This window comes from Leopardus geoffroyi, chromosome D1 (assembly GCF_018350155.1).
Source record: "Leopardus geoffroyi isolate Oge1 chromosome D1, O.geoffroyi_Oge1_pat1.0, whole genome shotgun sequence".
NCBI classification, from domain to species: Eukaryota; Metazoa; Chordata; class Mammalia; order Carnivora; family Felidae; genus Leopardus; species Leopardus geoffroyi.
Window position 1 is genome coordinate 69,437,482 of NC_059329.1, and position 27,115 is coordinate 69,464,596.

At 46.5% G+C, this 27,115-nt stretch overlaps 1 protein-coding gene and 2 long non-coding RNA genes across 16 annotated transcripts in view; 1 reads left to right on the forward strand and 2 right to left on the reverse strand.

The window, feature by feature from the left end:
* Window positions 1–27,115, forward strand: part of TEAD1 (TEA domain transcription factor 1) — a 270,817-nt gene that overhangs the window by 174,569 nt on the left and 69,133 nt on the right. For 5 of the 14 annotated variants that reach the window (XM_045484549.1, XM_045484559.1, XM_045484552.1 and 2 more), the window contains 3 exons: window positions 18,301–18,365; window positions 20,755–20,817; window positions 20,907–20,969. In XM_045484549.1, coding sequence (XP_045340505.1) covers window positions 18,301–18,365; window positions 20,755–20,817; window positions 20,907–20,969 — 191 coding nt within the window. The remainder of the gene's footprint in view (window positions 1–18,300; window positions 18,366–20,754; window positions 20,818–20,906; window positions 20,970–27,115) is intronic. The other 9 variants (XM_045484553.1, XM_045484560.1, XM_045484555.1 and 6 more) reach the window with 3 other exon arrangements.
* LOC123601391 lies at window positions 10,248–11,965 on the reverse strand. The gene is made up of 2 exons (XR_006714080.1): window positions 11,011–11,965; window positions 10,248–10,613 (listed from the first exon to the last, which is right to left on the reverse strand). It is a non-coding gene; the product is annotated as an uncharacterized LOC123601391 (long non-coding RNA).
* Window positions 15,120–16,636, reverse strand: LOC123601392. The gene is made up of 3 exons (XR_006714082.1): window positions 16,551–16,636; window positions 15,471–15,562; window positions 15,120–15,363 (listed from the first exon to the last, which is right to left on the reverse strand). It is a non-coding gene; the product is annotated as an uncharacterized LOC123601392 (long non-coding RNA).

Below are 27,115 nucleotides of genomic sequence, written 5' to 3' on the forward strand. Positions count from 1 at the left end.
GAATATTGGGATGCTTTCTCTCTTCTCAGGCTATCAGTGGTAGCTGTCAGGAATTTGTTACTGTCTCCTAACGCCTTTTAGCATGAGAACAGGCTAAAGGCAGTCCAGGTGGGGGAAGTTAACATTATTATGGGGATGCCAGAGAGGGACCCAAGTCCGGACTATTCATGTGTGGAAGGGTGAAAAAGGGGAACAGAATTAAAAAGGAAACCCTTAGAAATATCTAACCACCATGGATCTGCCTTTTTTTGTCTTTCCCTAACTGCATCTCTTATACACCATTAGGTAGCTAGATTGTAAGTTCTGTGAGTGCAGAAGCAGTACCTTTTCCTTCCTTTGTCCTCTTTGCTGTCCGCCTCCAAGTCATGCCCATAATGGGTGCTCAGAAGCCATTGGCTTTAGCATAGTATCTCTGTGCTCTATCTAGCACAGCTCTTGAGATTGCAAGGATGGGTGCTGATTAAGAAGTGTGTCCTCACCTTAGCATACAGACTGCACTTAATTCTCCTCCATCACTATTCCCGGAGGGAAACTCGAAGGTGAATGTTTGCTTTGCCTTGTTTTTGGAAGGGCGACTTTATAATTTTCTTGGGCTTTTCTAAGAATCCCTCTAATCCCAACACCCCTCCGCTCCCCCCCCCCACCCCCCCACCCCCAGACCAGCGCTGCTCTCATAGTAGCTGTCCTTCATGCAGCTACTTGCATTTCCTGGGAAGCGTGCCATCTTCCTTTGGTTTGGGCTGTGGAGGCTCCACACTTTCAGCATTCAGAGGGAAGCAGAGGGTGGAGGACAGGAGGACACCAGAGCTTTCTGTTTGTTCTCTGGCCGCTTGTGTTTGGAGGGAATCTAAAAGTAGCTAGATCTCATCACTGTGATATCATAGCATTACAGGGTACTAGCCCTTTGGGGAAACTGACTTTCCCTAAAGTCAGTGACTAGTTAATGGCACAGTTCTAGAGTCTGTATTTTTCCACACCACCCCCCCCCCCCACCGTTTCTGTGGAGGAATCTGGAAAGTTCTCATCTGAAAGTGTGTCCTGACCTCGTGAAGTATCAGCCTCAAGGTTACATATGTTAAAGAAATGCAGTCTGTTTTCCCCAGGTGCTGGATTCTGGTGAGCAAGCTGACTCTGAATTCCTCAAACCACTTCTACAGAGCAAAGAAAAACCAGTCAGACTAATGTTAATCATGGGAGCCTATTACAATGATATATAACTTGTCATAACACATTATAATATTGCAGCAGGTATATTTAACCCACAGAACATTCTCTGGGGGCCCTTAACTCCCTTTAAAATCGCATTCAAAGTCTCTGTAGCAAGACGGAGTTTCCGAGACTGGTGACGCGGCCACCCCAAGATGGGCCAAGCCAAATGCTAGGAGAATCCTTTTTGGAAAACCCTGCCCTGTATCCCCGGGCTTACAAGTATGTTTGGTTTTGTCAGCACCTCCAAACGGGAAGTTGAGATTTGAGGGAAAACCTTTGGTGGCTGTGCACTAAGCTTTCCCTAGAGTTGGAGTCTTGGTCGTCATGGGAACCGCACTGCTACCCCATTTATTAATGGAGGCTCGGTGAACTTCCGGAGGTACTCTTGCCCCGTCCTGTAAATTCATTCTAGAAAAATGCAGGTTGACTCTTCAGATATTTCTCTGTCACGTCTCAGGCATTCGTTCCTGGAGCCTCACGAGCTCCAGAGAATGGCCTGTGTGCAGTTTCAGAACCACTGGTTTTTATCTGGCAAGGGTGCGTGAAGGCCGTTTCCTTTCATGCTTAGATCGTGTTACTGCCTGCCTGCCTTGTTCAATAAGCAATTTTTTTTTTTTTTATTATGCCGCCTTTACGAATTATGTGGATTTAAAATAAGGGAAGAGGGAATGGAAAAATTCAGTAATCAAATACATCTAAAACCTTGATAGTGGCTTTAGGAGACTCAGATGTTTCTGAGCCTTTTCTAACTTTTAAAATTCTAAACTTTGTCCTTTATCCAAAGTGAAAGGTTTCTTTCTTCCCACTTCAGTAAAGCACTTTCAGAGAATGCCTCAGACAAATGGCCTTAAAGTAAGTCTAATTTCACTAAACTAACTCTCCCCTGCCAGGCATATATTAACAGTATTGGAAGTTGCCTCCAGAATTTTTTTTTTTTTTTTTTAAAGCTAATTGTTTATCTGGGAGGATGGAAATGGTGGTTTTAAGCCTTTAAGTCATTCATCATGCCTGGCAGCCTCTATTGTCTCATTGTTGAGTCTCAGCCAAGTGAGACTCCTCCTTGGTCTTGGGAGGGAGGTCCACAGATCTGGTTTTGCCAAATTTGTGTTCTGAGTCCGAGCCCTACTCTAAGGGAAGGTAATGCCGGCAGATTCCTAGGTCCCCTCAGCTTGGGGAAATGGGGACCCACTTTCTTATGTCATAGGAAAGTTTGGAAGTCACTCTCTGTTCAACGTAGAAGTGACGGCACCTACTTCATCTGTTCTTCCCAATGTCTCCGCATTACTGTTAGTTTTAAGTGCATTTTTGTGGACGTAATAAAACATTGTTTATAGTGAGCTACAAAGTAAGTAATTACAATGTGGCAAATGAAATTCAATCTAGCTTTGTCGTGGTTTTTTGAATTTTAATTAAACCAGTCTTAGAGTAAATTATAAATGCCGCTGCTTTTGTTGTGACAAGTGACATGGGCAAAATATTAATCTAATGGGTAGTTATTCACAGAAGTTAATGTCTTCTCTCGTCTGCAGGCTTTGGGTGTTTGTTTTTGTTTTAATTTTCAGTTTATGCTTTAAAAAATCCAGAGTCGAGAATAAAGTTTTAAAAACCACATGAAATAAGAACTCCATGTATGGAATATTCCATCACTGATATCTTGCCAGCCACAATTGCAAATGTCTCATTTATGGCACTGAAAACTTTTTTTTTTTTTTTTAAGCCAGATGTCTCTGTGGTCACTTTTTTGGTATCGTGAAAGCTGGGATAAATAACCAACTTTTGACTACAAAGCCGTAATATTAAAGGAATAATCAGCCCGTGTTCCTATTAGATCATTTCCCTTTTATTGTATTTTGTAAATTACCTTGTGGTGTTGCTTAAAAGCTGCATTTTGTTGGTTGCGTGTCCCTTTAATAGCTAAATTATCCAAGTTATTTTCTTAGGAGATTCTCTTAACTTGCATTTATAATTATCTGTAAAGAATATATGTATTTTGAGTATATTAAATATTCAAAAGTTAATTTTTCTTTCAGTTTATGTGCTTCTCTCCACCCTGGCCTAAAGCTTTTCTTACGTTTTAACATTCTGATTTCTAAAACGAATGTGAAAAATTTAATGACAAGATCTTTACACTAGTCCTGCAGGAGTTTTTAATATGATGAATTTCAGTCCAAGGGTGAGATCTTTACACATTATCTCTTTTCACCCTTCAAAGCTGACTTAGATCCCAAAAGTTAGAGTAAAATCAATTTCATCCCATAGTTTTTTCCCTCTAGCGTGCTAGACACTCCCATCGGAAAAGTAGAGCCAATTATCCCCACGCGCGTGCATGTGTGTGAGGATGATAAAATCACATCATTGAGTCAGTTTCCAAATATGGTTATAGCCTGTATTTTTTATCCAGGGATTACATTGTTGCCCCACCACCGCCATCATTAGATCGTGGGGGGCAAGGGTAGAGAAGGTGCGAGACGGTTGGCTGTAGACATCCAAATATGACAGCAGAGAGTAATCTCTGCAACAATATGGCAGCGGAGCATGTGCTGACTTTAGAGTGCCAGATCAACCCCAATATTTTTTCAGGGAGGCTAAATCTCTTGTAACTGCTCAATTGGATTTGTCACTGAATGAAGTATCAGCTGCTGTTGGACAAGGCCATAAAAGCCAGCCGGCTGGCCCTTTGTAGGCAGGGCTTACCCAACGATTGATATGTTTTAGCACTTTTGGGATTATTGTGATTAAGAGGAAACCATTCTGAATGAGAGAGAAAAGAGGGTAAGGATGCACAGCCCACAGCTGGTGAGCAGCATGTGTTTGCTGCTGAGGAAGTCACCATTATGGCTTTCTCCGGGATCCTGCCCTGATTGACGGGTATGAAATCTTTATACGAAGAATCAGTGTCCCGGTTTCCTCCAGCGGCAGCTCTCCTTGCAGGGCGATGGGTATTTGGAATGTTGTGGACTCGAGCATTCTGAATGCTTTCAAAGCCCTCGGGCGCGCATGCTCACAGGCCCACAGTGCCTAAACGCATTGGTCTGCGCGCACCCGAGTTAATTGAGTTAACGTGTAGGGATTTCAGGAATAACAACAGAGTGTCCTCTTTCATTTCCCAGACCCAAAGCTCTGTGACAGCCGTTAAAAATATCCCTCCATGTAGTTTGTGCCCGAGTCGTTTGTATGGGTGCGACGGCGACATGGAAACGGCACAGCCAGTGGATTTGTAAACTCGAGCACCTGGCTGGGGGTTTCTTTAAGTACGGGAACCTTGCCTTGTCTTTTTAGAACAGGTTTGTTTTCGAGAACCACCTGCTCCCCGGAGCAGTAGAGCTCTTGCACGGGTCTTGCACTGGCCAAGGCAAGCCCCTGTGGAGGGCACATTGGAGTTTGAGGCTGCCCAGTGCTCGCGGTTGTGCATGGAGTCCGGTCGCCTCTCTGGCCATCCCGGGGAGACTGTGCCCGGTTCATGCTCAGAGTTTGCTCGGCATCCCGCACAGGAAAGAGGCCGGCTTGCCAGGTCCTGCAGAGTGTCTTTCCAGGCCTGTGAAAAGCACGAATCATCCAGCAGTAGAGCATGCTTACAGCTGGCCCTTTGCTAGCTTTGATCTGCGAATCAGGCCGCTCCATGAATGCCCTTATTGTCATGTTATGTGTACACAGTGTGTGAATTATTGAAAATAGGGAGGCCTGAGCCTCATCTGGTAGAGATTACAGTGCAGGCATGCTGGGCGAAGGTCTGTAATTGAAAATCCCCAGATGCTGTTTATTTGGCCTTTGTCACATGACCTGCTGCAGGAAGATTGTCGGAACAAAATGTTGCCTGCATGGAGAGTGGAGCCCACCCTCCCCCACCCCGAGAGTCTCCGCAGGCTCAGTCTGTACACAGCTTAAACACCTGCCCAGAGGATTTTTAAAGGCTTAAAATAGATTCGCTCATAGCATTTAAATAGAGGGCATCTTGCTTGTTGGTTTAAACTGCTTAAGCGGTTGTTGACTTGTGGAACCTTCTATCCACACAAGGGTTTGCTGGATAATTTCACTCTGAGATATCTTTGCAAAGCAACCTCCAAGGCTAGAGCCATGTAAGCAGAAGTAGTTTGGGCTCTGCCTTTTCTTAAAATCAAACTTGAGTGTGGTGAATGAGCTTCCAGATGAGGCCGCGTTGACTGTGTATGTGTTCCTTGTCTTGAAAAATACTGTGGCTACCCAGAATATGGCTAGCTAGTTTATCTGTGTTTTATCCAGTTCATCCTTACCAATTCTACCAATGAAAAAGTTGGGAGGTTTCTTAGAACGTGTGTTTTTCTCTGTTGGATACTGAACGTTATACTCTTTGTAGGTGGTGGATTGAGGCCGGATGGTAAATCTGAACTTGATCACAGGAATGAAAAGCGTTGTCATTTTGAAGAAGGGAGGGCTGTGGGTTTCGCAGGTGCTTTCTGCCAGGGAACAAAGTAACCCCTCCCCATCCCTTTGCCCTCCCCAGTATCTATCTCAGTTGTGATTATGGGTGCCTCGTACGTTTCTTAGAGCTTGGGAAGAGGAAAGGTTCTTGGGTATTTGCCACTCTCAGCATTCACCTGGACTGTGAGTTCCTCGAAGGCAGGAGCCCCTGTCGTGTTCTCTTTATATCCCAGGTATCTGCCAGCACGGTGATTTTCTGTCCTGCCAGCTCTGTCTTCCTCCCTCTCTTCCCGCCTCTTGGAAGAAAACATTCAGTCACCACCTCCTGTGTGCCGTCATGACAGTTCTTCAAATATTTTTCCTTTCAAGATGGGGCTAAAATCAGCAGTGGTGCTATCGTGAAGTAGCACATTCTCAGTACTGTGCCGGGAGTTGGGGGTTCGGGGAGACTGGGAGTAGGAGGTGTCCCCTGCCTTCAGGAAGCTGATAATTTGTCAAAGAAGGTAAGTGGAAACACCCACAAGCAGCGTGCAGTATGGTAAGCCCCGTGCTGGACGCACACCTAAAGCCTGCTGAGCGGAAGGGGCAGAGCAGGCTAACGGGCAGGGAACTGGGAAGTGCCATGTGACCTGGGTTTTGGTAACTCAGAAATAAGCCTTCAGCAGATTTGGGCGGGATGGCGGGAGGGGGGGTGGGGTGGGGTGCGGGGAGGGGAGGTGAGGTCATTCACACGAAAGGAATAGAACCCAACATGACATGACAGTATGTGTAGAGAGTGACAGGGAAAAAGGCAAAAAACAAGACAAAACAAAAAATGTGGGTTTGTGTGTGTAACATTTTAATTTTTTACAGGGAGAATATACTGCATATCACCTGGGTAATTTGAAATTTTTAAAGGAGAATAAAAGGGGGTTGACTCTCCTGAATGTGAAACTCGACCAAGAGAGGTATTCTGGTTTGCTTGTTCACGATCTCACGTAGAAAGCCCAGTGCATAGGCCACTGTTTTCTCCTTAATGATCAGCCCGTGTGTTGCTGCCTTTGGCTGCTCTTGGTTTTGCTACCAGTCGAATGTGACCGGCGCAGCTGCGTGAATGACAGAGCGTGGCAACCACGGGAGAAAACGTCTGGATTTTTATCTCAGACTGTTCTTCAGTTGTCCCTCTCATCCTCGTAATGCCCTGCTTTTATTGCTGTTGTATGGCTTTCTGCCTCAGTTTCCCTCCTGTACTCGAAGCCCCTCGAGGGCAGAGAATATGTACTGTTCCAGTGGATCTCCCACACTGCTCCTGCAATGCTTCGTGCGACGCCTTTTGTATAGAAAGTATTCAACAGGTGGTCGTCAAGCAAGGGAGGGGAGTGCATCGGGGCTGGATTAGGAAGGACTCGAAAGCAGAAGGACGGGTTGAGTTTTACCCTGTGTTGTAGGTGGTGGATGGAGGACGTTAAGTGGTGTACGTTCAGTCCACTTCACGGCCGGGTTGTGCCCCCTTCTAGTAAGATTGTGTTCTCGCTAAGCACCTAGTAGTGGCCTTGTGAGAAGTTAACTTACTGGGGTATCGAGGCTATCTTCAGAGCAGTCGGTCTAAAGTCAAGGCGTCATGAGGGTGGAGTCAGAGCCTGACTCCCCCACTTAGCAGTTTGGCGACTTGCGTGGATTTCTGAGCGTTTTGAGCATCAGTCAGCATCCACAAACTGGGAACAAGGTAGGTGCGAGGGTGACGCACACGAGCAAATAAGCCACAGCGTGCTACGCGGCCCCGGCGCACAGTAGGTCTTAAGCACATGCTGTTGTCCACCTCGCTCCCACCTCATTGCGTCTCTACCTACCACACAGTAGGTTTTTCGTTTCGCTTAGCCCTCAGATTAATATGTCCTCAGTTTGAGTGCAGTTTTTAAAATGTCCTTTATGATCATGGTTTCCATGTTATTTTTAAAAGAATTCCAGAGTGCCTGGGCATTTAGAATCCTCTTTATTTAGCATGTTTCCTAAGCAGCGGGCGGTCCCACGTGAGTGTCCCTTCGACTGAGTGCATGGGTAACGTGCCTCTGTACGGCAGCCGCCTAGTAGCTACAGAAGTTTCTTGCTTTATTCTTCTAGTGACGGTTGTATTTGCACTAAGAACTAACTTCTGGAAATCCGGCGGGGGACGTGCTATTTAATGCGATGCCGCCAGCCTGTTCATAAAGATAATTTTACAATCTGCCACGGATTACAAGAATTTTGGCCGCGCTTTGCCCTTGGCAAAAACCTAATTCCCGCTATCTTATTCAATGAACAATCCATTCTAAATTAAAAGATTATTATAGCAAGTAAGTAGCCTGCATGATGCCCGGTTAACGTTAAGGTATCCTAATAAAGGGCTCCGTTTACTTGGAAACAATTTCTGTGGCCACATCCTTTTGACAGGTTAGCGTGCGGTCAAGATGTCCAGAACGGTTTCAGTGCCGTGTGGCAGAGCTGCTCGGTGTTAAGCTCCCAGAAAGTAGAAGCGTGGTAGGTTTATACAAGATGCTGTGTGGCATGGCGCTCTGGACAGAGAAACCTCACATACGCATTCCAAGCGATGAAAGCATATAAACCAAGTGCAGTGACACTGCATAATAGTTCCAGGACCACTTAAGATCACTTTGAGGGATGAGACCCTTCCCCTGTCATGGCTAACGCATGCAACAATCCTCCCGAGTAGATACTTCATCCCCACTTCACAGGTGAGGAAATAAGGCTCCAGAGAAGTTAACCAAGCCGCCCCGACTCACACAGCTTATTAAGTACAAGTCCAACCTCCCCAGCAAGACTGCAAGTCCTACTTTGGAATCAAAAACAAAAACAAGTCCGCAGCGTTGCCACCATTAAAGATTCTCCATGAAAAACCAACAGTTTTTGGCACTTCACATGTGTGGATTTCACACTTCTTTAAAGGCCAAATAATTAATAAATAAACAGAGTGTTCTTAGCAAAGTTTTTCATTAACAAGACTCTCCTGGGTTAATGTTGAGATTAGCTTTCTTTTGGACCAGGTCCATATTCCTGTGGCATTTGGAGGTCGGTGTGAGTAGGAAGGGGAGAGGAGGAAAGGGGCATGTGCTGGTCCCCCTTGTGCCAAGTTAAGAGAGCAGAACGAGGGTCTGGAAAACTTTGCTGCCTGTCATTGCAGTAGTCGTAACTGTAAAGGGGCTTACGGGTTTCAGGTGATACTGTTGGTGCTGCCCACTTTATACGATCTTTTTCTAGATCATTTTTTCTCTGTGTAGGAGACCTCACTCGGTCATTTATTAAAGACATTTACTGAGTACCTACTTAATAGGTGCCGGATCTACAGTCAGAGGGAACTAGATAGATTGTTTCTATGGAGCAGTTATAGCCCTAGACGGGGAATGAATAGTCTCCTAGATGAGTAATCCTCGTGTAGAACAGCAGGGGGGATGCTGGGCATATGGGAAAATGACTCACTCTGGATGGGTCCCAGAAGACCTTAGGGAGAAAATACTTCAGTTGGGGCTTACAGGGATGAGTAGGAGTTTGCAGGCAAAGGAGAAGGGAAAGAACATATGGTCTGTGCAAAGGCATAGAGGTACGGAAAAGCATGATAGTGACCTTGGGAAGTCTCCAAAGTTCTTTGTGCTAGAATAGAGGAGCCATCTACAGAAATGGGCTAGTAGGCCTGGGTACAGGCTAAGGAGTGTGTGTTTTTCTTACAGTGGCCAGGGACCTGTGGATGTGAGAAAGCAACATAATCAGATGTGGCTTTGAAAGAAAAGGCAGATGCCCCAAAGATGAGTGAAGATTTTCCCTGAGAGCCTGTGGTAGGGGGTCTGTTTAGGTTGCCGTCAAGGGCAACAAGCATGGGTTCCATTCAATCCCGTCTACACCTTGAGTGTGTATAGACACAGACCCTACCTTTAAGGAGCTTATGGTCTGTTACACAAAGAGTCTTACTAGAGCCAGAATGTGGGCCGTGCCTTGACACAGGCAGAAGTAAGGCATTGTGGGCCCAAGCAAAATGGTGATTCTCTGCTACGTTCCCAGCCAGAACCAAGCCATGCTGAGCGATGTGTTTATAACTCACACTATCTATCTTCTGTTACCAGTTTGCTCTGTTGCGCTGTGGTCTTTCCCAGACGCTGGTCTGCGAGGTGAGCTCCAGGTTCCTGACTCTCTGGCTCACTCTTCACATGTTCCCTGCCTTGTGCGTGTTTCAGACGGGGTTTCGTGGAGGACACCCCCTCCGAGTTGGGCCTGGAAGGATTTTTTTGATGGATCGTCCTAACTGTGAGCAAAACCTCCGAATGGCAGGACGGTTCAGGGAACTGAAAGCTATATTGTACGTTTTGATGGTGGCAAAATGGATTCAGGTGATGGTGGAGGTGGTATGTCATGAGAACACAAAGTTGGGGCCAGATGGTGGAACAGCATCGAATACTATACTACAGTGGTTTGACCTTTAGACTGTAGGCAGTCGGCCATTAAGGTCTTAAAGCAGTAGCGTGGCTAAGCCAGAGCTGTGCTTTATAGGTAGCCGTGGACAGGATGGACTAGGCAGAACAGGGGTATAAAGTTCAGCTATTCATTCGAGAATTTAAAAGGTGATCATCCAGCATCTCTTTACCGCTTCGCAGAGAATGCACCACCAGAGACGCTTACTTCATTCATATTTATTTTCCTTCTAGACATAATTACAGCAAGGATTTCTCTCCAATGTAGAAGGACTGTGTTCCATACAAAGCATTGGGCGCTTTTACTTGCTTGCCTCTTTGGCCCTTGTAGTCTACTCCGAATGTGCAGTCTGTCAGCTGTCCCTCTAAGAGGAAGGACAAGACGGCGTTTTATGGGGGCCATCCCTTGATAATGTTATCAGCCGCCATTGACTGGTAGGAGCTCCTGGAAGTGGGATTTGAGTTCTCTCCAGGCCTTTTGAAGGGGTGTGAGGAGTCAGTGCCGACTTGCCAGAGGCTAACATAGCCGTCCTCTGTATTCTTTCTGCTACGGCGATTGCTTCTAAGCCCCTGAGTGGAATGCAGACACAGGTTCTTTAAGGGACTTGCCAATGTTCACCTCCTGAAGGCCATCAGTCCACCCTGTAAACCTTTAGATTGGGAACACACAGCACCAACCCCTCACAACCCAGAACAAGCTGTCCGGCCCTTTCTGGTGATTTTCCACGTTGGTGCTGGTTTTTGGTCAATGATTTATATCAGGGATTAACCGAGACACTGAACTTCCTCATTGGTAGTGCTCTGGGGTTGGTTCAGATGCTGTTTTTTGTTTTTTGTTTTTTGTTGTTTTTTGTTTTTTGTGTTTTTTTTTGGTGACCCTTCCTTTATCCCCAAGCTTAGCTTTGTACCCTCCTCCCATTCTGGTTGTCCATCCCTGCCATTCAGTCGTTCATCAGTGTGTACTTACTCTTGAGGACCTGCTGTGTGCTCGACCCCGGGGGTACAGTGATGCACAGACCCCAATGTGTGGCCGGTGCTCCTGTGGAACTTCCTGTCTGGCAAAGTGGGAGGGGCAGGCATTTATCACGGAAGCATTCGGATACGTGGGCCGCATCGGTTGTGGTGCATGAGAGGCCCAGGCCCGGGCCGGGCAACTGGACTCCGTTGTCATGAGGGTCCTTCACAGGTGTAGGTTCCTTGAAGGCAGTGGCATCTTCATACCCCCCATGATGCTGGCATATTGCTTGTGCTCTACAGGTGCCGTCAGTTGTCTGACTAGATGGTGACTGACCAGCTTCAGTAGGCCTCCTTTTCCTCCCCGTGTTGCTGGTGCAATGGCAGCCATGTGGAAAACAAGGTTAATTGTTAACTCCTCCCAGGTTAGTTAATAAAGACCCTTGACTGCCTCCTCTGGCAGTGTCCATCCCTACAGACTCCCCATAGATTCAGGAGGAGCGTGTGTCCCTTGGTGCCCACATCGTCCCCTACACTTGTGCTTTTTGGTGTTGACTTTCAAAGCGTAAGAGAATGTTTCCTTGAGAGGAACCTCAGCTGACAGGGGAAAAAAAGGGGGCGGGGGGGATTCGTGGCTACAAAGTATTTTACCACCACCTTAGAGAATCTTGCCCGAGAAAGTACTTCGTAAACCGTCTCTCTGTAGGGCGCTGCTCCTGTGTCGGAGGACAGAGCCACGTCCCGCAGTCTCGTCACCTTGCAGAAGGCGTCTTCTTTGCTTCTTTCCACTGGGACATCTTTCCCTTTTCTGTGTTCACTTTATGTTGATGATCCAGTGTCATAGTGCATTGATCACGGGGATGTAGCAGCCCTGCTTCTGCCCCTGTCAGTGACTCACTCCACAAACACTGAGCTGCCTGGGAAGGGGAAGCAGAGAAAAGATGAGTACCGTTGGTTCTTATTTTCAGCGACTTCTGGTTGGAGCCATGGCATGTACCAAAACAATAGAATATAAGGCAGAAAGGATATGAACCAGCAGCGAAGAGGCCCAAGTCAGAGGCTGTGGATGTTTAAGAAAAAGGGAGGCCTCTTCTATCCAGAAGGCTCACGAAGGACGAGGCATTTGAAAGATGAGCAGAATCCAGATGTGCAGAAAAGAGGGCAATACAGGGAAAAGCAGTTGTGCGTGCGGGTACAGAGCTTGGAAGGCTCAAGGTGTTAACAGGGAAGCTTCTGGTAGCCAGTAGGGCCATTGAGCTGAGTTAGGGTTTGTGAGGGGCTGTGGAAGAAGGCCCTGAGGTCGCAACCATGGCATCAGTGTCTATTTGATATGGTTTCATTCTAGCAGTCTGGAGAAGTTGGGAGTTTCCTTTCTGATTTTCTACGTGGTTAAGAGACGTGGGGGATCCTCAGGTATCCCTCCCAGCAAGGAGAGGGCCAGTGTGCAGTGACCAGAGCCCCTGCCCTGCCCCTGGGGTGGTCAGCCCTCCCCTGGTGTGAGTTTGCCTCTGAACCCCGGCTACAGCCATTAAGAGGAGGTTCCGTGCCTTACTTCTTTCTTTGTGGCTCCCTGCCTCCGTTCAATTACAAAGAGGCTCTTACGCTGTGAAAGCCCAGTGTCTCTGGGCTACAATTTCTGGCCACAGACCCTGCATTTGCTGGGCCTCAAACATGACCTTGAGGCCACATCCCATCACACACCCAGCCCACAACAACGTTAACCAGTCTTCTGTCTGGGCAAGGCAAGCCCCGTGCAGACTCCTCGCCTTTCAGCTGGAGTCTTGCTCCCTGTTGTCCCTTTTAGCGGGAGATTGCACGGCCATCCGGGGCACGGGAGCAGCGATGATGGCTCACTTTCAACGCTGTTATGTTCTTTAAGAGAAAGGAAGAATAAATAAAGGCTGGATTGCGGTGCCTGGTGAGGATCACGGTAGGAAAGTGACGAGTCGGGCTTTGTCTGTCTTTGCTGCTGCCCGCTGCCTGTGGGAAAAGCAAGGGCAGCCACAGCTGCCGAGCCTCAGGCTTAAAGAAGCAAGGGGGTGTAGGTGTCTAACGGACATTTTATGCCCCAGAGTAGCTATAGTATAATGACACTTAGTGGTGAAGTGTGACATTGGCACTGAGCTCTATAAGCTATCACAAATATTGATAGAGAAGTGTGAAGGTGAGGCGTGAATGCTGTGGGCGCTGACTATCGGGTCAGAAACTCTTGGGCCCAGAAAGGGAGTGTGGGGCAGTCAAGGGAGCTTCAGGGCCGGCAGGTGTGGTTTTGTGGGGTTCCACGTTCCTGCTTCTGTGTGTAAGGAAATGCCGCCCTTCCGTGTGGCATGGCCTTCCTCCCATGCCCCTCCATTCTGCCTGACAGAATCCGTCTTAGCACTTCAGTTAATGATACTCACATTGAAGTCTTAGGAAAAGTGTTCCCATGCCTGTGGAAACCACCACAACACGAAACGCAACCGCAGCAATAAGATAAGAGCTCGGCGGATGGGCAGAGGAACGGAAAGGCATGTCGAAGCAAGTATAGAAAAAGCGAAGGAGGTGGGTACGTACGTAGTGTGTGCTGTGAGATTCCGCAAAAGAGAAAAAAAAATTCTGTATGTCTGAAATTTTTCATAATAAAACGTGGGAGAAAGTATCATCTGTCCTTAAAAGCCTACATGATGTTCCGGTACTTTGGGGACAGCTTTCTAGACTTCCTAAATTACTGTGTCCGATTGCACGTGTATGTTATCAGACCCTCTTCCATGGCGGTAGTCCTAGTGTGACCCTTGGAGCTGGTTGGCGCTTTTATCTTAGCTTTTGTGTTGGCCAGTGACCTCCTTGTGGGCAGGCAGTCTGTCTTCTCTTTATATCCCTGATGCACCAGGCAGGCATTGTAGAAGGCGCAAAGAGGTGGTCCCCACCTGCCAGTAGGATTCGTTTAGGAATGTCATGCATGCTTAACGTTGCCATTACCTTTATTGAAAGTCCTGTTTGTAATGTAAGGTTACTGGACCACTGCGTGTGTGTGTGTGTGTGTGTGTGTGCGCGCGCGCGCGTGCGTGCGTGCATGCTCACACACACACTCGCGAGTGTTTTAGAAGAAAGAGAAAAATTAGCGTTAACATTTCCAATTCCCAGCATTCTGATCATGACTGCAAAACAAGACTATGCTGTGTGACCCGAGGCCGGCTGCCGGTTACATCGGTGATTGTGGGTGCCCAAGCTCCCAGTCCTTGGCAAGGGAATTCTGGACTATATGGATCCACCCCACTTGGAAAGCCGTACTATAGAAATATATATAAATAGGGCTCAGATGTTCTTGTCAAGGTCACTGACCAAGATCCATTCAGAACCTTGTTGATTTCCCCAAAATATGTCCAACCCCGGGGTGCCTAATAGATACCCCACGGTCATTTGGAATGTCATCCTTGTTTCCATAATGGTAGGCATATTTTAATTCTGGGCAGATTTAGAATTGAAAACAGAAGATTTTAATAGAATCAAAGCTATATAGTGTTAATATTTGACTCAGAGGATTTATACATATTTGATGTTTCAAGTAATTATTTAAAATAATTTGGCCCGTGCCACAGGTGAGCCTTTATTTCCAAATTAAAATGTGCAATGAGGTAATTGGTTTAGACTTGATATGGGGGAGGGTTGAAGTCTTACTAGAATTGTAAGCAGTATTAGAGCATTTGAGATAATTCGTTAGGTTTCTAAGAGTTGTTTAAGGGAAGGTTTTGGAAATTCATTCAAACAATTCTAATAAATAAAAGAATTAAATATATTCTAAGTTAAATACCCAGTTTTAAACGTTTAAAGGACTTTCAGTTAGCTTTGTAAAATGGAGCAAACATTATTTGAATGGCCCTTTGAAAGTGATTATAAAAATTATAAGATATGTAAGTTGAGCTTAAAACTTAAGGATGAACTAGATAGAGTGTCTACATCTGTTTTTTTTTTTTTTTTTAATGTTTACTTTTGAGAGAGAGAGAGAGAGAGAGAGAGAAAGCCTGAGTGGGAAGGGGCAGAGAGAGAGGGAGACACAGAATCCAGAGCAGGCTCCAGGCTCTGAGCTGTCAGCACAGAGCCCGATGCAGGGCTCGAACTCACAAACCACGAGATCACGACCTGAGCCAAAGTTGGTTGTTTAACTGACTGAGCCACCCAGGCGCCCCTTGTTTTTTAAATAAATGAATAAAATATCCATTTTTAAAAACCAGGTAAGCCCAAATAGTGTTTCTGCGTACAAAGCTGCCCGCATGGTGATTAAAAAATTCACACGAAATAAAGTGATTAACAAACACTGTACTTACTAGATCAGGTGGGTGCTCAGAGTTAGTTGAATCGGAATTTAAAAGTCGAATCAGCGGTACCCCTTGTGCAGGCAAGAAACACACAGAAACCTCAAGTTAATTACCCTTCACGGCTTCAAACATGGTACGAAAGAACAAACGCAGGGTTTCGAAAGGTGATCTTACTTACGTAAAGAACAGGGACGTGAGAGTCACAACAAGCTTCAGTGAAATGGTGGCTGTCGCGTGGTGCTCTGCGCATGCTAGGTGCTCAGCGAGGCCCTGCCGTCGACAGGGTAATGTTGAGAAGTTTGATTTGACATCATTTAGCTCTGACGGGTATCGTTCGCACAGACCGCAGGGTTGTGTACGGTCACATGTGGCTGACCTGGATGTTCATCTCCCCGCGGGACCACATGCCATAGGAAATCAGTTATGGAGGTTACGTGTCACACAAGTCACACAACCGCGTCTGCTTTCACAGAAGACGGGTATGGGGGCAGGGCACATTCCTGCCATCTGGACAAGGTTCGGGTGAAATTGCATGTAATATAGAACCCTGGGTTTATTTTGTTCTGGCCACTCAGACAGCCCTAAACAGGGCTCACAGTGAGGCCCTGGGCTGGAGGATGCTTGGCTCGTCTGCAGACATTGTCATTTAGGTCTGGCTTCTGGTAATGAGGCACTCCTGGCCGGGCTGTGCTGTCAGCGAGCCTTTGAGACAAATTGCAAAATCTGTACAACCATTTGAGAGATGGAGAAGCAGACCCGAGGACCCTACAGGGGATATTGGTAGTTCTCAAAAGTTTGAAACAGAATGCTCAGAGAAGCAGTTTAAACCTGAATTTAGAGATCCTTTTCCTGTGGTTAAAGCGTAAGTTCAGACAAGAATGAGGATGTGAGAGGATCCTGACAGGCTGGAATGATAAACTTAATCTAACAGGATAAAATGCAATAGCAATAAATGTAAGCTTCTGTATTTGGATCTGAAAAATCCCAACTGCGCATGAAAAGACTGGGCACAGAGGTAGAGAGATATATCTGAGGAGTAGTCTATATGAAAAAGACCTCTAGGAGTTCAAGTGACATAAATTGACAGTTTATTGTGGGTCCCCAAAATCAAATGCAGTCTTAGGCTGCATTAACAGAAGTAGGGTATTTAGGATGAGGGAGGTGATAGACTCATTCTGCTGTGGACTTGTCACAGGAAGAACACCACTACGGTTCTGGGCTCCAGCCTATGAAAGGAAATTAGATAAAGGATGCTCACCGGATGGCTGTGGTAGTGTTCCAAAAGCTGCCACAGGTAACAGGAACAGAGGAAGTTTGGCCTAGGTACAACTCCAGGAAGACCTGAAAGTTGTTAATATCTGAGAGTCAGTCACGTGCATAGCCTCGTTCATGTGAACAGGAACAAGGAGAACCTGGGGATGAAAGTGCTAATAAGAAGCTCCAAATAAGGAGGGTCTTTTGTTTTTTTGTGTTTTTTTTTTTTCCTTTGAGAGAGAGTGTGTGTGAGCAGGGGAAAGGGGCAGAGGGAGAGAAAGAGGGGGAGGGGGGGAGAGAGAGAGAGAGAGAGAGAGAGAGAGAATATGAATGAATGAATGAATGAATCTCGAGCAGGCTCCATGCTCAGTGCAGAACCCCACGTAGGACTTGATCCCATGATCCTGGGATCAAGTGACTTGAGTTGAAATCAAGAGTCAGACACTCAACTGACTGAGCCACCCAGGCGCCCCTTTTCGTTCTTAAATATGGTTTAAGATAAAGTGGACTGCTTCCTTAATTCTATAAGTGCTTGGTTACATTTATAAGACTCTAGGCTTCTAGCAGTAGGAGCAGATGACCCAGAGGAATCTCCCAGCCCCAGGATCCCACAATTCCTTTGCCTTCCAGTGGTGACCCTGATCTGCATGGTCCTAACACAGACATGCACGGACAGAGCCATGATGACAGGAACCTTCTAGGCAGTGCCGAGGGAGTCTTCAGAATCCTCAGATGAGCTTTCCACAAGGACACTCTTGGGTTGATCCTCATTAGGGCTGCCAGTTTTTTACTGTGCCAGGGGAGATCTGGGGGGGGGGGGGGTGCGGTCCCTCTCTGTCACCAGAGGCTGTGTTATTGTCTCATTGGTTCTTTCTGTGTGCCCAGCAGTGTGTTGGGTGCCGGGGAGGCTTTTGGGGAACAGACAAAGCTCTTGCCCTCTTCAGTTATGCAGAATGTCTGCAAAGTAAGGCAGCACAAACGAATTCTACAACCAGCTCTACAGCTAACAAATGTGGTTAACTGAACGAGAGGGCTTTTATTTCATGTAGTGTTATTAATACCTTTCCCCACTTAGCTTCAGGGACACATTCTCCCATGACATTATAGTTCTTCGAAGTCAGATTACCTGTCTGACATCTCCGTCTCCTGGTGGGGTAAAGCCGGGAGATTTTGCTTATTCTTGTAGGCATTTTCTTTCCCCTACAGGTTATAAAGCTTTGAGGTAGTTAAGTCATTTCTTTTTCTTTTTCATGAACATGATCTTGTGTATAGTTAGTTACTAGGACAGTAACATCTTTCAGGAATGTCGTTAGCCCCTTGTTGTAGGGTTTCTGTGGTCACAGCAGGTCAGTCTCCGGTGGCTCTCATGGCTCTAACTGGAGTGAACTAGGGATGGAAACGTGGGTGCAGCGAAATGGGCATGGAAACTAAGACGGAAACAGATTTGTGGATTCCCGCGCAAAGCCTTGTGTTTGTTGCTCGTACAGGTTGACCACCTCTTTAGGCACAAACGTGTAAAGAAACAAAAAGACACATTTCTACCCTCAGTTGCTGATCCTAGTAATTAAATGCCCTCATCCTAATTTCCCCTAGCAAATATTTTTGCAAACAATCGTACTGTTTTATTTTTCTGGCATGAATAGATACACAGCTCCAACTTTGAAAATTTTTTGTTCTAACTTCTTAGCTTTCAGAGGCTTTTTTTTTTCTTTTTTTAAGTAACCCATCTTATTGTAAATTCTTCTTTCTTTCAGGTAGGAATGAATTGATAGCCAGATACATCAAACTCAGGACAGGCAAGACGAGGACCAGAAAACAGGTAAAATAACGTACCTGGACACTGTGCATGTCAGCGAATGGCCCGATGAGGCATTTTGGCTGCACTGGCTGGCTGTGCTTTGGCTCCTAGGAGCCCCCAACTTGAGTTCCCTGTAAGGACGTCAGTATTGGAGGTGTTTCCAATTGGCTCAGTTTTCACTGTTCATCATTTCAGTGACCCTTTACAATGTGGTCTCCAGAGTTCTTTTTATACACACATGGGAAAGTCTCACTGCCAAGGACAGTGTATGCACTGGTCTGGTACTGTACTTTAATACTTCTGTTTCTTTCCCGAACTGCGCATCTGTAAACGCTGCAGACGCTGCAGGTGCAAGTACACTTGGAAGTCACGAAATTTTGAGATTTTGCGCATTGTAAAATCCTGGAACAATTCTGCATTAGTCATCATTTCGATGCAAAAGTAACACTGGCAGCCATGACTATTGGCCTGAACATAATACTGAATGATGTGCGTCCAGGGAACTGTTGCTCCTTAAGCTATGGCTTTTTGTCAGTAGCTGCTGTGACAGAAATGAAGTTATAACTTAAATACCTTTGTGCAGAGTAGCGTCAGGAGTTTTCCTCTGCCCTTTGTCAGGGCTCTGGCTCTCTCCCCGTTCCTTCTGACGTAAAGCGGTCCAAATCTCTGACCCAGTTCAGAACTGGAATGGATGAGCAATTCGTGTTTAGCTAAAAACGGAGAAAGAAAGAGAGAAAGGCAAAGGGGGGAAGAGCCTCGAACAAACCTCATGGGTGAGCTGTTAACAGAGCACAATTATTTTTTAATATTGACCTATGCTGATCTCTCTGGCACGGATTTTGAAAACTATCATCGTACCAAAAGGCAAGCTTAACTGTGGATCTCGTTAAGTATGAGCAGCAGACTCCGGTTCTCTGCTCAGCGATGAGTTGTTTTCATGAGTGTTTATGACGGGGAGAGCTTTTCCCCAGGAATGTTACATGTGCCCCCGCCAGGAGCCCGACTGCTGAGTCAGCACAGAGGGCCGTGGCTTCCTGCCAGGGCTCAGAGGCAGGGCACTGTCTGTTCGGTGCATGCTCCCCCCACCCTGTGACAGTGGACAGTGGCCCTAGGCAAGTCAGAGAATCATGTAAGAACAAAATTAGGGGGAGAACAAGTAAAAGCAGGAGCCGGATGGAGGGGTGACGATGATGGGGGAGTTCCCGCTTCTCTGTACTTTAAAAAAAAAAAAAAAGGCAACTTGCAAACAAAAATCATTGAAACTCAAAGATGAAGCTAAAGATAAAAGGATCTTTTGTTACCATCAATCCTGTTTTTATAGTCAGTATAGTGTTCGAAATGGAATAACTGCCTCTCAGTCCGAGTTGCTGAACTTTTCAATGGAGGGCTCTAAATTTCCGAAATAGATCCAGTTCCCAGCTTACTGAAAGCGGTGGACCTGGGCTATCTCTCTGCTGGGTCTGTGAGCCCTAGTCCCGTGCCCAACCCCTTCACCGGGGACTCTTCTAAATTTAACCAAATGTAACCCACTGAAAGAGATGCAAATTTGTTTACCCAGTGGAATCATTGTGTTTCCGAAGCTGGGCTTGGCTTGGTTTCCAACACCCCGGCATCCTGGGGATGTTTTTAGGCAGCAGTTGGTGATACCTCTCCAATGTGAATTTGTTGTTCAGCAAATCGTGTGGTTTTCAACCCAGATTTTTAACAGGATGGCTGGCTGGCTGTATTCACACTTTTCGCTTTGTAATAATATGCAAATCCACTTCGCGCCCAGTCAGTACCCAAAAGAGTGGAAGGATTGAAGATATTTATAAGGGGGGGGGGGAGAGAAAAACCCCTCTGCTGACTGGGTCTGTCCATTTCTCTGTGAGATCTAATTTACATGTCGGTATTATTTTAACATTTGCTACAGAATCCAGAGCTCTTAATGAGATCAGAATATAACCGACAGCTTCGGCTTTTTGATTCTGCAGAATGTGCTAATTTATGGATGGTCTCTTCTAAATTGAGAAGGAGGGATTTTCCCTCCTGATCCTGAGAAGCTATAAATATTTTCATTTACCTCTAGCCCCACCTTTTAAATTTCATCAAGAAAACAACTCCACTCTCCCCCTCTCATCCCGTGCCCGTGATTTCTCCCTGGTGAGAAAACTAAAAGCAGCCTAACTTTCATCCTGAATCAAGTCACTGCAGTGATGACCCAGTCTGAAAAGCTTAGAGCAGCGCTGGGGGCTTGGTGTCTGGCTGGGACTGTGTATTTCCTAACTGCAGAGCTTTGTTGAGATGCAAATAACCTTCCCCCAACCCCCACCCCAAAACCCTCCCAAGGAGTAGCGATTTTATATTTGATTTCCTTTTTTTGTTTTGTTTTGTTTTGTTTTGTTTCCCCTCATAAACCCGAACAATGTAGGTGTCTAGTCATATACAGGTCTTAGCAAGAAAGAAAGTTCGAGAAATTCAAGCCGCCATTAAGGTACGTCTGGCTTGCCCAGTTGTAGGGGGCTTTTCATCTCCATGGTTACAGGCTTTTCCTTTGTTTTCCTCCCTTCCCCTACCCTGCAGGTGTCTAGTCACATTCAGGTTCTTGCCAGAAGGAAATCTCGTGATTTTCATTCCAAGCTAAAGGTATGCGCTTTCCTGCTTTTTGGCTTGTGGTTGCTATGCATCTCACTTCCTGTTTTCCATGGTGACTGGTGAATGCCTGGTGCTGGGATTCTCGTAACCTAGTTTCCTCGCATGTGAGAGCTGTTTACATTTCTTTGTGTCTAATCTCTGTTTCTGTACTAGCCTCACATTAAGCTTAGTGTGTGTGTGTGTGTGTGTGTGTGTGTGTGTGTGTGTGTGTGTCCGTCCCTAATAACAATGCAAATGCAGCAGAAAGCTGGTCTTGATAACTTTTCAGCTCAGAAACATGATTTTTTTTTTTAACCTTCAAATGTCCACCAAACAGCCCTGGGCTGGGAGAGGAAAAAAAGTCCAGAGACACAAAGTTAGTGTAAAAATTGTATAAAAAAAAAAAAAAAAAAGTAATAAAGTAAAATAAAATGCATCACTTCTAGAGTAGTTCTCATGATTACTTTAAAAAATATTTAGAAGTCATTTTTTTGTACTTGTTATGTATTTTAGAGAATACTTATGAGAAATATGTCTTTTCATGTAATTTTTCAAGTATTCTTTCAAAACACACAGTATTTTCTGCCAGATTTCTTCCACGTTGCTCAATATTGTTTTTTAAGGGTACAGCTCTGTTATTAAAAAAGAAATTTGAGGTGAGGCCTTTAAAAAAAATCTTAAGAGATGGGAAGGCTCTTAATCAAATCCATGTTTGCAATTCCATTTCTACTTGAGTTTACTTTAATTGTTTTTTACATGTGTCTCATTTTCTAGTCTCTGAAAATATATTTCACAGCAAAAATGGAGGCATTGAGATTTTTAAAATGCAAGTTCTCCGTATTTTCTCCCCTTCCAAAATTTGTAGTAAAAGAGAAGTGACTTTTTCTTTCCATAATGCCCCATTTTAAAAATGCAAAGGAATTATAGTTTACAGAAGAGCTTTACTTTATAATAAAAATGAATTTGTGGCCCATATTGTTGCCCTTCCCACATGCCTTTTTTTGTTGTTGTTCCATTTTGATTTTTTCCATACATTAATTAAATTTGTTTTTGTTCTAAACCTAAAGAACGAAGTGCGATTTCACAGCACTGAATGCTGAACACTGGGATCCTTCCCAAAGTCCTCCAACTTTTTTTTTTTTTTTATGCAAACAAGGCTGGCTGTGGAACAGGACTAGCGACCAGGAAGGAGCATTTGGTGGCCCTCTGCAGTGGGCTGCATGCTGGCTCGCTCGCACGTGTGGCTGATGGTGGCTGGCTTTTAGCTGACTGGCTGAGCAGTTGGAAGATTAAGATAACTTCACAGATCCTGCTTTTTAACCAAAGGCGCCGTCCTCTCTATGTGGATGTAACTCCTCCCGCGTTCGCTCAAGTTCTGACTCTGTATCTAGTTTCTCTGCGCTAACGAATTAATGATGTTCAAACAAGTTTACAGACATCCATTCTGTGTTTCCATCCGCGATGTTATGAATTGCTTTATTTCTGTACCGTCTGTGTGGTTCCTACATGTTCACCCAGGGCACACAGCCCTGGACCAAAAGCCCTTTACGTGATGAATTAAGCTCTCCTGCCCAGAAGGGAGCCCCGTGGGATATCGGAAGTACTCGTTTTCTTATTCAGGGATTTTGAGAGCCTTCCTCCGTGGAAACACTTTACCAGTACTTTATACGTACACGTACATCATGCAAACACAGTTGTTGTATTTGTGTTCGTTCTTATTAAAAAAAAAAAAAAAAAAAAAAAGATGACTTTCCCCCTCCTTTCAGCCCTGGCCCACTCTCCTTTGGGACAGACACACGGAGGAGGCGGAAACAGAGGCAGTAGGGTAGCAACCGGCTCAGCGTTTCAGCTCCAAGAACCACCTCCATCTTCTTGCGGTTCCTTTCCTTCCTCCCTACCACATTATTCTTGGGAAAAGGGAGGCCTTTGTTCTTCCCATCAGCTAATACCAACGGAGTGCTCCAGGCATGGTGTCCATCACGGTGGGCAGTTAACAGTCAGCCCCCTATTCACAGAGCTGGCCGTGGAAATAGGAATGTGGAATAGAGGGCACTGTCAGATGAGTGTTAGCAGAAAGCACCCGGAGAAAACGTGGAGGGAATCCCAGGGACGGGCTGCACAGCAACGGTGCTGCTGTTGGGGAATGCAAAGACCGAGTGAGTGTATGCAAAGTCTGTTACGTGTTCTCTCATTCAGTAAACTCACTCCAAAGTGAGTTCCATTATTCAGATTTTGAGGGATAATATTTAAGAAGCCAGGAGGTCAGTTGGTTTGCCCAAAGCTACCAAGCCCAGCACACGTCGCTGCCAAGATTTGAACTCAGGTCTTTCTGACGCCTACCCCACCGGTCTTTGAGGCGGGGTTTCACCCAGTGGAGATGGGAGAGTGTTCTCAAGCAGAAGGTCTTGCGCCAGCACGCGCCGTTCGCTCCCCCCCCCCCCCCCCCCCCCGTGTCCCTCGGAGCTGGGCGTGCAGTTCTGACCACCAGCCCTCTCTTCGGCACCCACACTTTAGAAACAAGGCGAATTGTGAACTTCGAGCCCTTGGTCAGAATGTGGACCTAATGTGTGATTGGCACTGTGGTGATTATCCGTAGTTCAGGGCAGTGAGGTTCTAGTCGCAGAGCCGCTGTGTCACCACCCAGAGGGCATTAGGCCAGCCGAGGAGAATGAGTGAGACTGGCTGTCACCAGACTGGCAGGTGACAGCCAGTGGACATGTTGCTGCCTTGGCCTCCCGTGGGCATTTGACGTGAGGGATGCCTTCCTCAGCCTTCCCAACCAGCCATTACCAGGCAGGCAGCGGGCTCGTCAGGAGAGGTAGGTCTCACCGGCTTATCCATGCTTTCCCCTTCAGGTCTGGCATCTCCCAGCACGTTCGTGGGAGGCAGGGGTGAGCACTGAGTTCGTTGTGGGGTCAGGCTGATGGCCACACTGCCTTGGCCTCCCACACTCATTAATGAGGCAGACTCGCTGTGGAAGGTTGAAGTCATCCCCGCAGACAACAGCGATAGCTTCTGGGCGGGCCGTGGGGGCGGCAGCGAGGGTCCAGACTTCAAAAAGAGATGCCGTGCTTTGCCTGGGAAGACGTAGCCAGGTTCAAGGGAGAAGGTGGCTGATGGCCTGCCCCGCCTGCTTCAGTCCCGCTGCTGGGCCTTTTTCCTATGTGCTCAGCAGTCAAGGGTTTGTGTTCTCTGGGGTGGACAGAGGCCCTCCTTAAAGAGAACGAAGCCAGGCTTCATCCCTCTGGCCTCCCTTGGAGTCTGAAAAAGTGGTTTGCTCACACCTGGGGCCGCCGCCAGGCGTGGCTTCCATGGGAGCCCTCCTGCCTCTAAGCCTCCCTCCTTCCTGGGGAAGGGTGCGGTCGAATTCTTTAGGCTGGTGACCTTCCAGCCTTTTTTTAAGCTGCAAACTCGTGTTTCGGGTTGAAATCTTTGTTGAAGCATTTCATATATAAATGAGTAAACTATTTTAATTGGGGCTCATGCTCTTTTAGCCTTAGGAATGGCCTCTTGGGGTGTTCCACTGAATACAGTTTGAAAACTACGCTGCCTTAGGCAAAGGGAAAAGGAGGTGACTCTCAGCTGTCCCTGCAGCCTTTACAGGACAGTCCATGTTTGGCAGCCGGTTCTGCCATATTCCTGTGAAGAAACCAGACTCAAGAAGAGCGTGGTCATGCTCATGTCCCAATTAAGGATGAGTTATCCTTACTACAAAAGTCATGCTCTTGAAAATCTGTTAGAATGAGACCCAAAGGTCAGCCTTACTCTCCTGCTAGTGCAGAAATGGTTCTCAGAGTGCTTGCTCGTAAACCAGATCACCCCAAAATGTGTGTACTTTAGTTTTAGCTGTCATAACAAAATTTGTTTTCATTTTGTGGACACTTAAGATTTCCACGGAGATTTGAACTTTATAAAGCACAGCAAACTTTTCATGGAGAACCCAGTGTTCTAGACCCTCGAGTACATGTCGGGCATAGAGAATCGAGTTAGCAATCTCTGTTCTTGAGGAACACTTAACATTTCTGTTGTTTCTGGCCACAATTAGGGAAATACTAGATATCCAGGAGACTGCTCCCCAACTAGGGGGCTCTGCAGTGGAAATTGAACAGAGTGGTGCAAAGACTCCAGTAAAAAGAGTGGTCAGCTCTGAGTGTAGAATTAAAGAAAGACTTGGGGAGGGCGTGCTGTTAGAACTGAGCACTGAGAAAGGAAGACAGTTCCCCTGAGATATCGGGGTGTTTGGGAAACCATGAAAAACACTATTACTTGGAGGCACGGGATGGACCTGGGCAAGCCCAACAGAAAGGTCCCAGATCCTCTGTGAGAGAATGAGGTTCATCTCTGAGCCGTGGGATGTGCTCTGGGCTGGAAAGTTCTCTCCCACCCTTTTCAGATGGGTGGCTAGGGGGAGGCAGAGCTGGAGGCAGGGAGCCTAATTCAGGGGCTGCTGTAGGATCTGAGTGAGAGGGGTGCTGACCTGGACCAGGGGCAGACACACACACACACACACACACACACACACACACACACACACAGTCTCTTCAGCTGGCTCCCGCTCCTGTCCCCTCGACTGCTGTGCTCTCTTCCTTCCTCGATGTTTTTTAAAGAGTAAATGATGTTTAAAACTTCTCTCCTTACTAAGTCTGAAAAGTGTACACTTTTCAATAGCAGCATTGAACATATAGGTTATTGAAGGTTGGATTCTCTTAAAGTAATGGCAGTTCACTGAGGGGATGCATCAGTTAACTACGAGTTTCTTCCTGCTGTATTTTAAATAGGACAACATGAAAAAGTGAAGAGAGTTACTATAAAATATTTGTTTCTACCAAACCAGAAATGATCATTTTCATTATGATGTATTTCTCTTCATTTTTTTTTTTCCAGTGGAAGAAATCAAATGGCAAAACGGTATTCTTTTTCTAATTTCCTCTCCCCAACCTCTTTCCCCAGACAATCACAATCTCCTTCTTCTCCCCACCCCCCAGCAATGGTATCTTTCCTTGCCATTTATTTCCCTAAGAAAATAAATCCAGTGAAAACTATTTTCTCCTTTTGCCCCTGTCCTAAAATGAGTCTAGATTTGTATCCATCGTTTACTCTGAATTTGTGCTAAAGCCATTGGCACCGACATGAGGTGCCTGGGTGGCTCAGTCAGTAAAACGTCCGACTCTTGATCTCAGCCCAGGTCACGATCTCACGGTTTGTGAGTTCGAGCCCACATTAGGCTCTGCACTGACAGCATGGAGCCTGCTTGGGACCCTCTCTCTCCCTCTCTCTCTGCCCCTCCCCTGCTTGCTCACTCTCACACTCTCCCTCTCCCAAAATAAATAAATAAACTTAAGAAATTAATAATGTATGTAGAAGCCTAAGCCAAGATAGACTTGGCTAGCAGTTTGGGATGGCCTTGGCCCCAGACTGTAAGCACAAGGGAGGGCTGCAAGGGGCAAGCAGATCGAGGGGATGGTTGAGATAGTCGAGGAGTGCTGTGAGGAGACGAAGAACCAGGAGCAGAGCAGCCGGGCCAGTAGGAAGAAGGGGTGAAGGGGTTGGCGGAGTCCCGTTGAGATTCAAGAGCCTGCTAAAATGGATAAGGAAATGCAAGGCATTTGTGACCAGAGTGCCAGAATTTTGGACGTTAAGCATACACTTTGCAGTGTTTTATTTTCTGATTTAATCTTCTTGGGCTCACGGGCCTTAAGAGACAAATCAGAGCGCTAACTGGGGATCTAAGATGGAGCTCATTAGCTTTGAGGGAATCGTTCCGCAGCGCTGGGCGTGCCATGTTGTGGTCCCTGCCCAGACAAAATCCTTTTGAACCCACTGCTCTAACAGGCTCTGGGGTGGTCGTAGGTGACACACGGCTTTGTAACTAGGCCTGATCGTAGGTACAAGGTAAAGACGGAGCCTCGCAGGTGCAGCGTGGGAAGGACCTGTGGATCGGTGGAACGTGCCTTTAGCGATTCCAAGGATGCCGACTTTCCTCCCTCGGACCTCGTGTCACCAGCTGCACCTGCAGATGTCACCCAGAGCAGGTTCATTTGTTGTCGCGTGTCTCCTCCTCACCCGCAGGTTAGCCCCTCACTGCGATCTCCGGCCGAGCAGTGGAGAAGCGGCAGCCTGTCAGAGAAGACAGCGTGTGGCGTGGTCCCGAGCCTGGC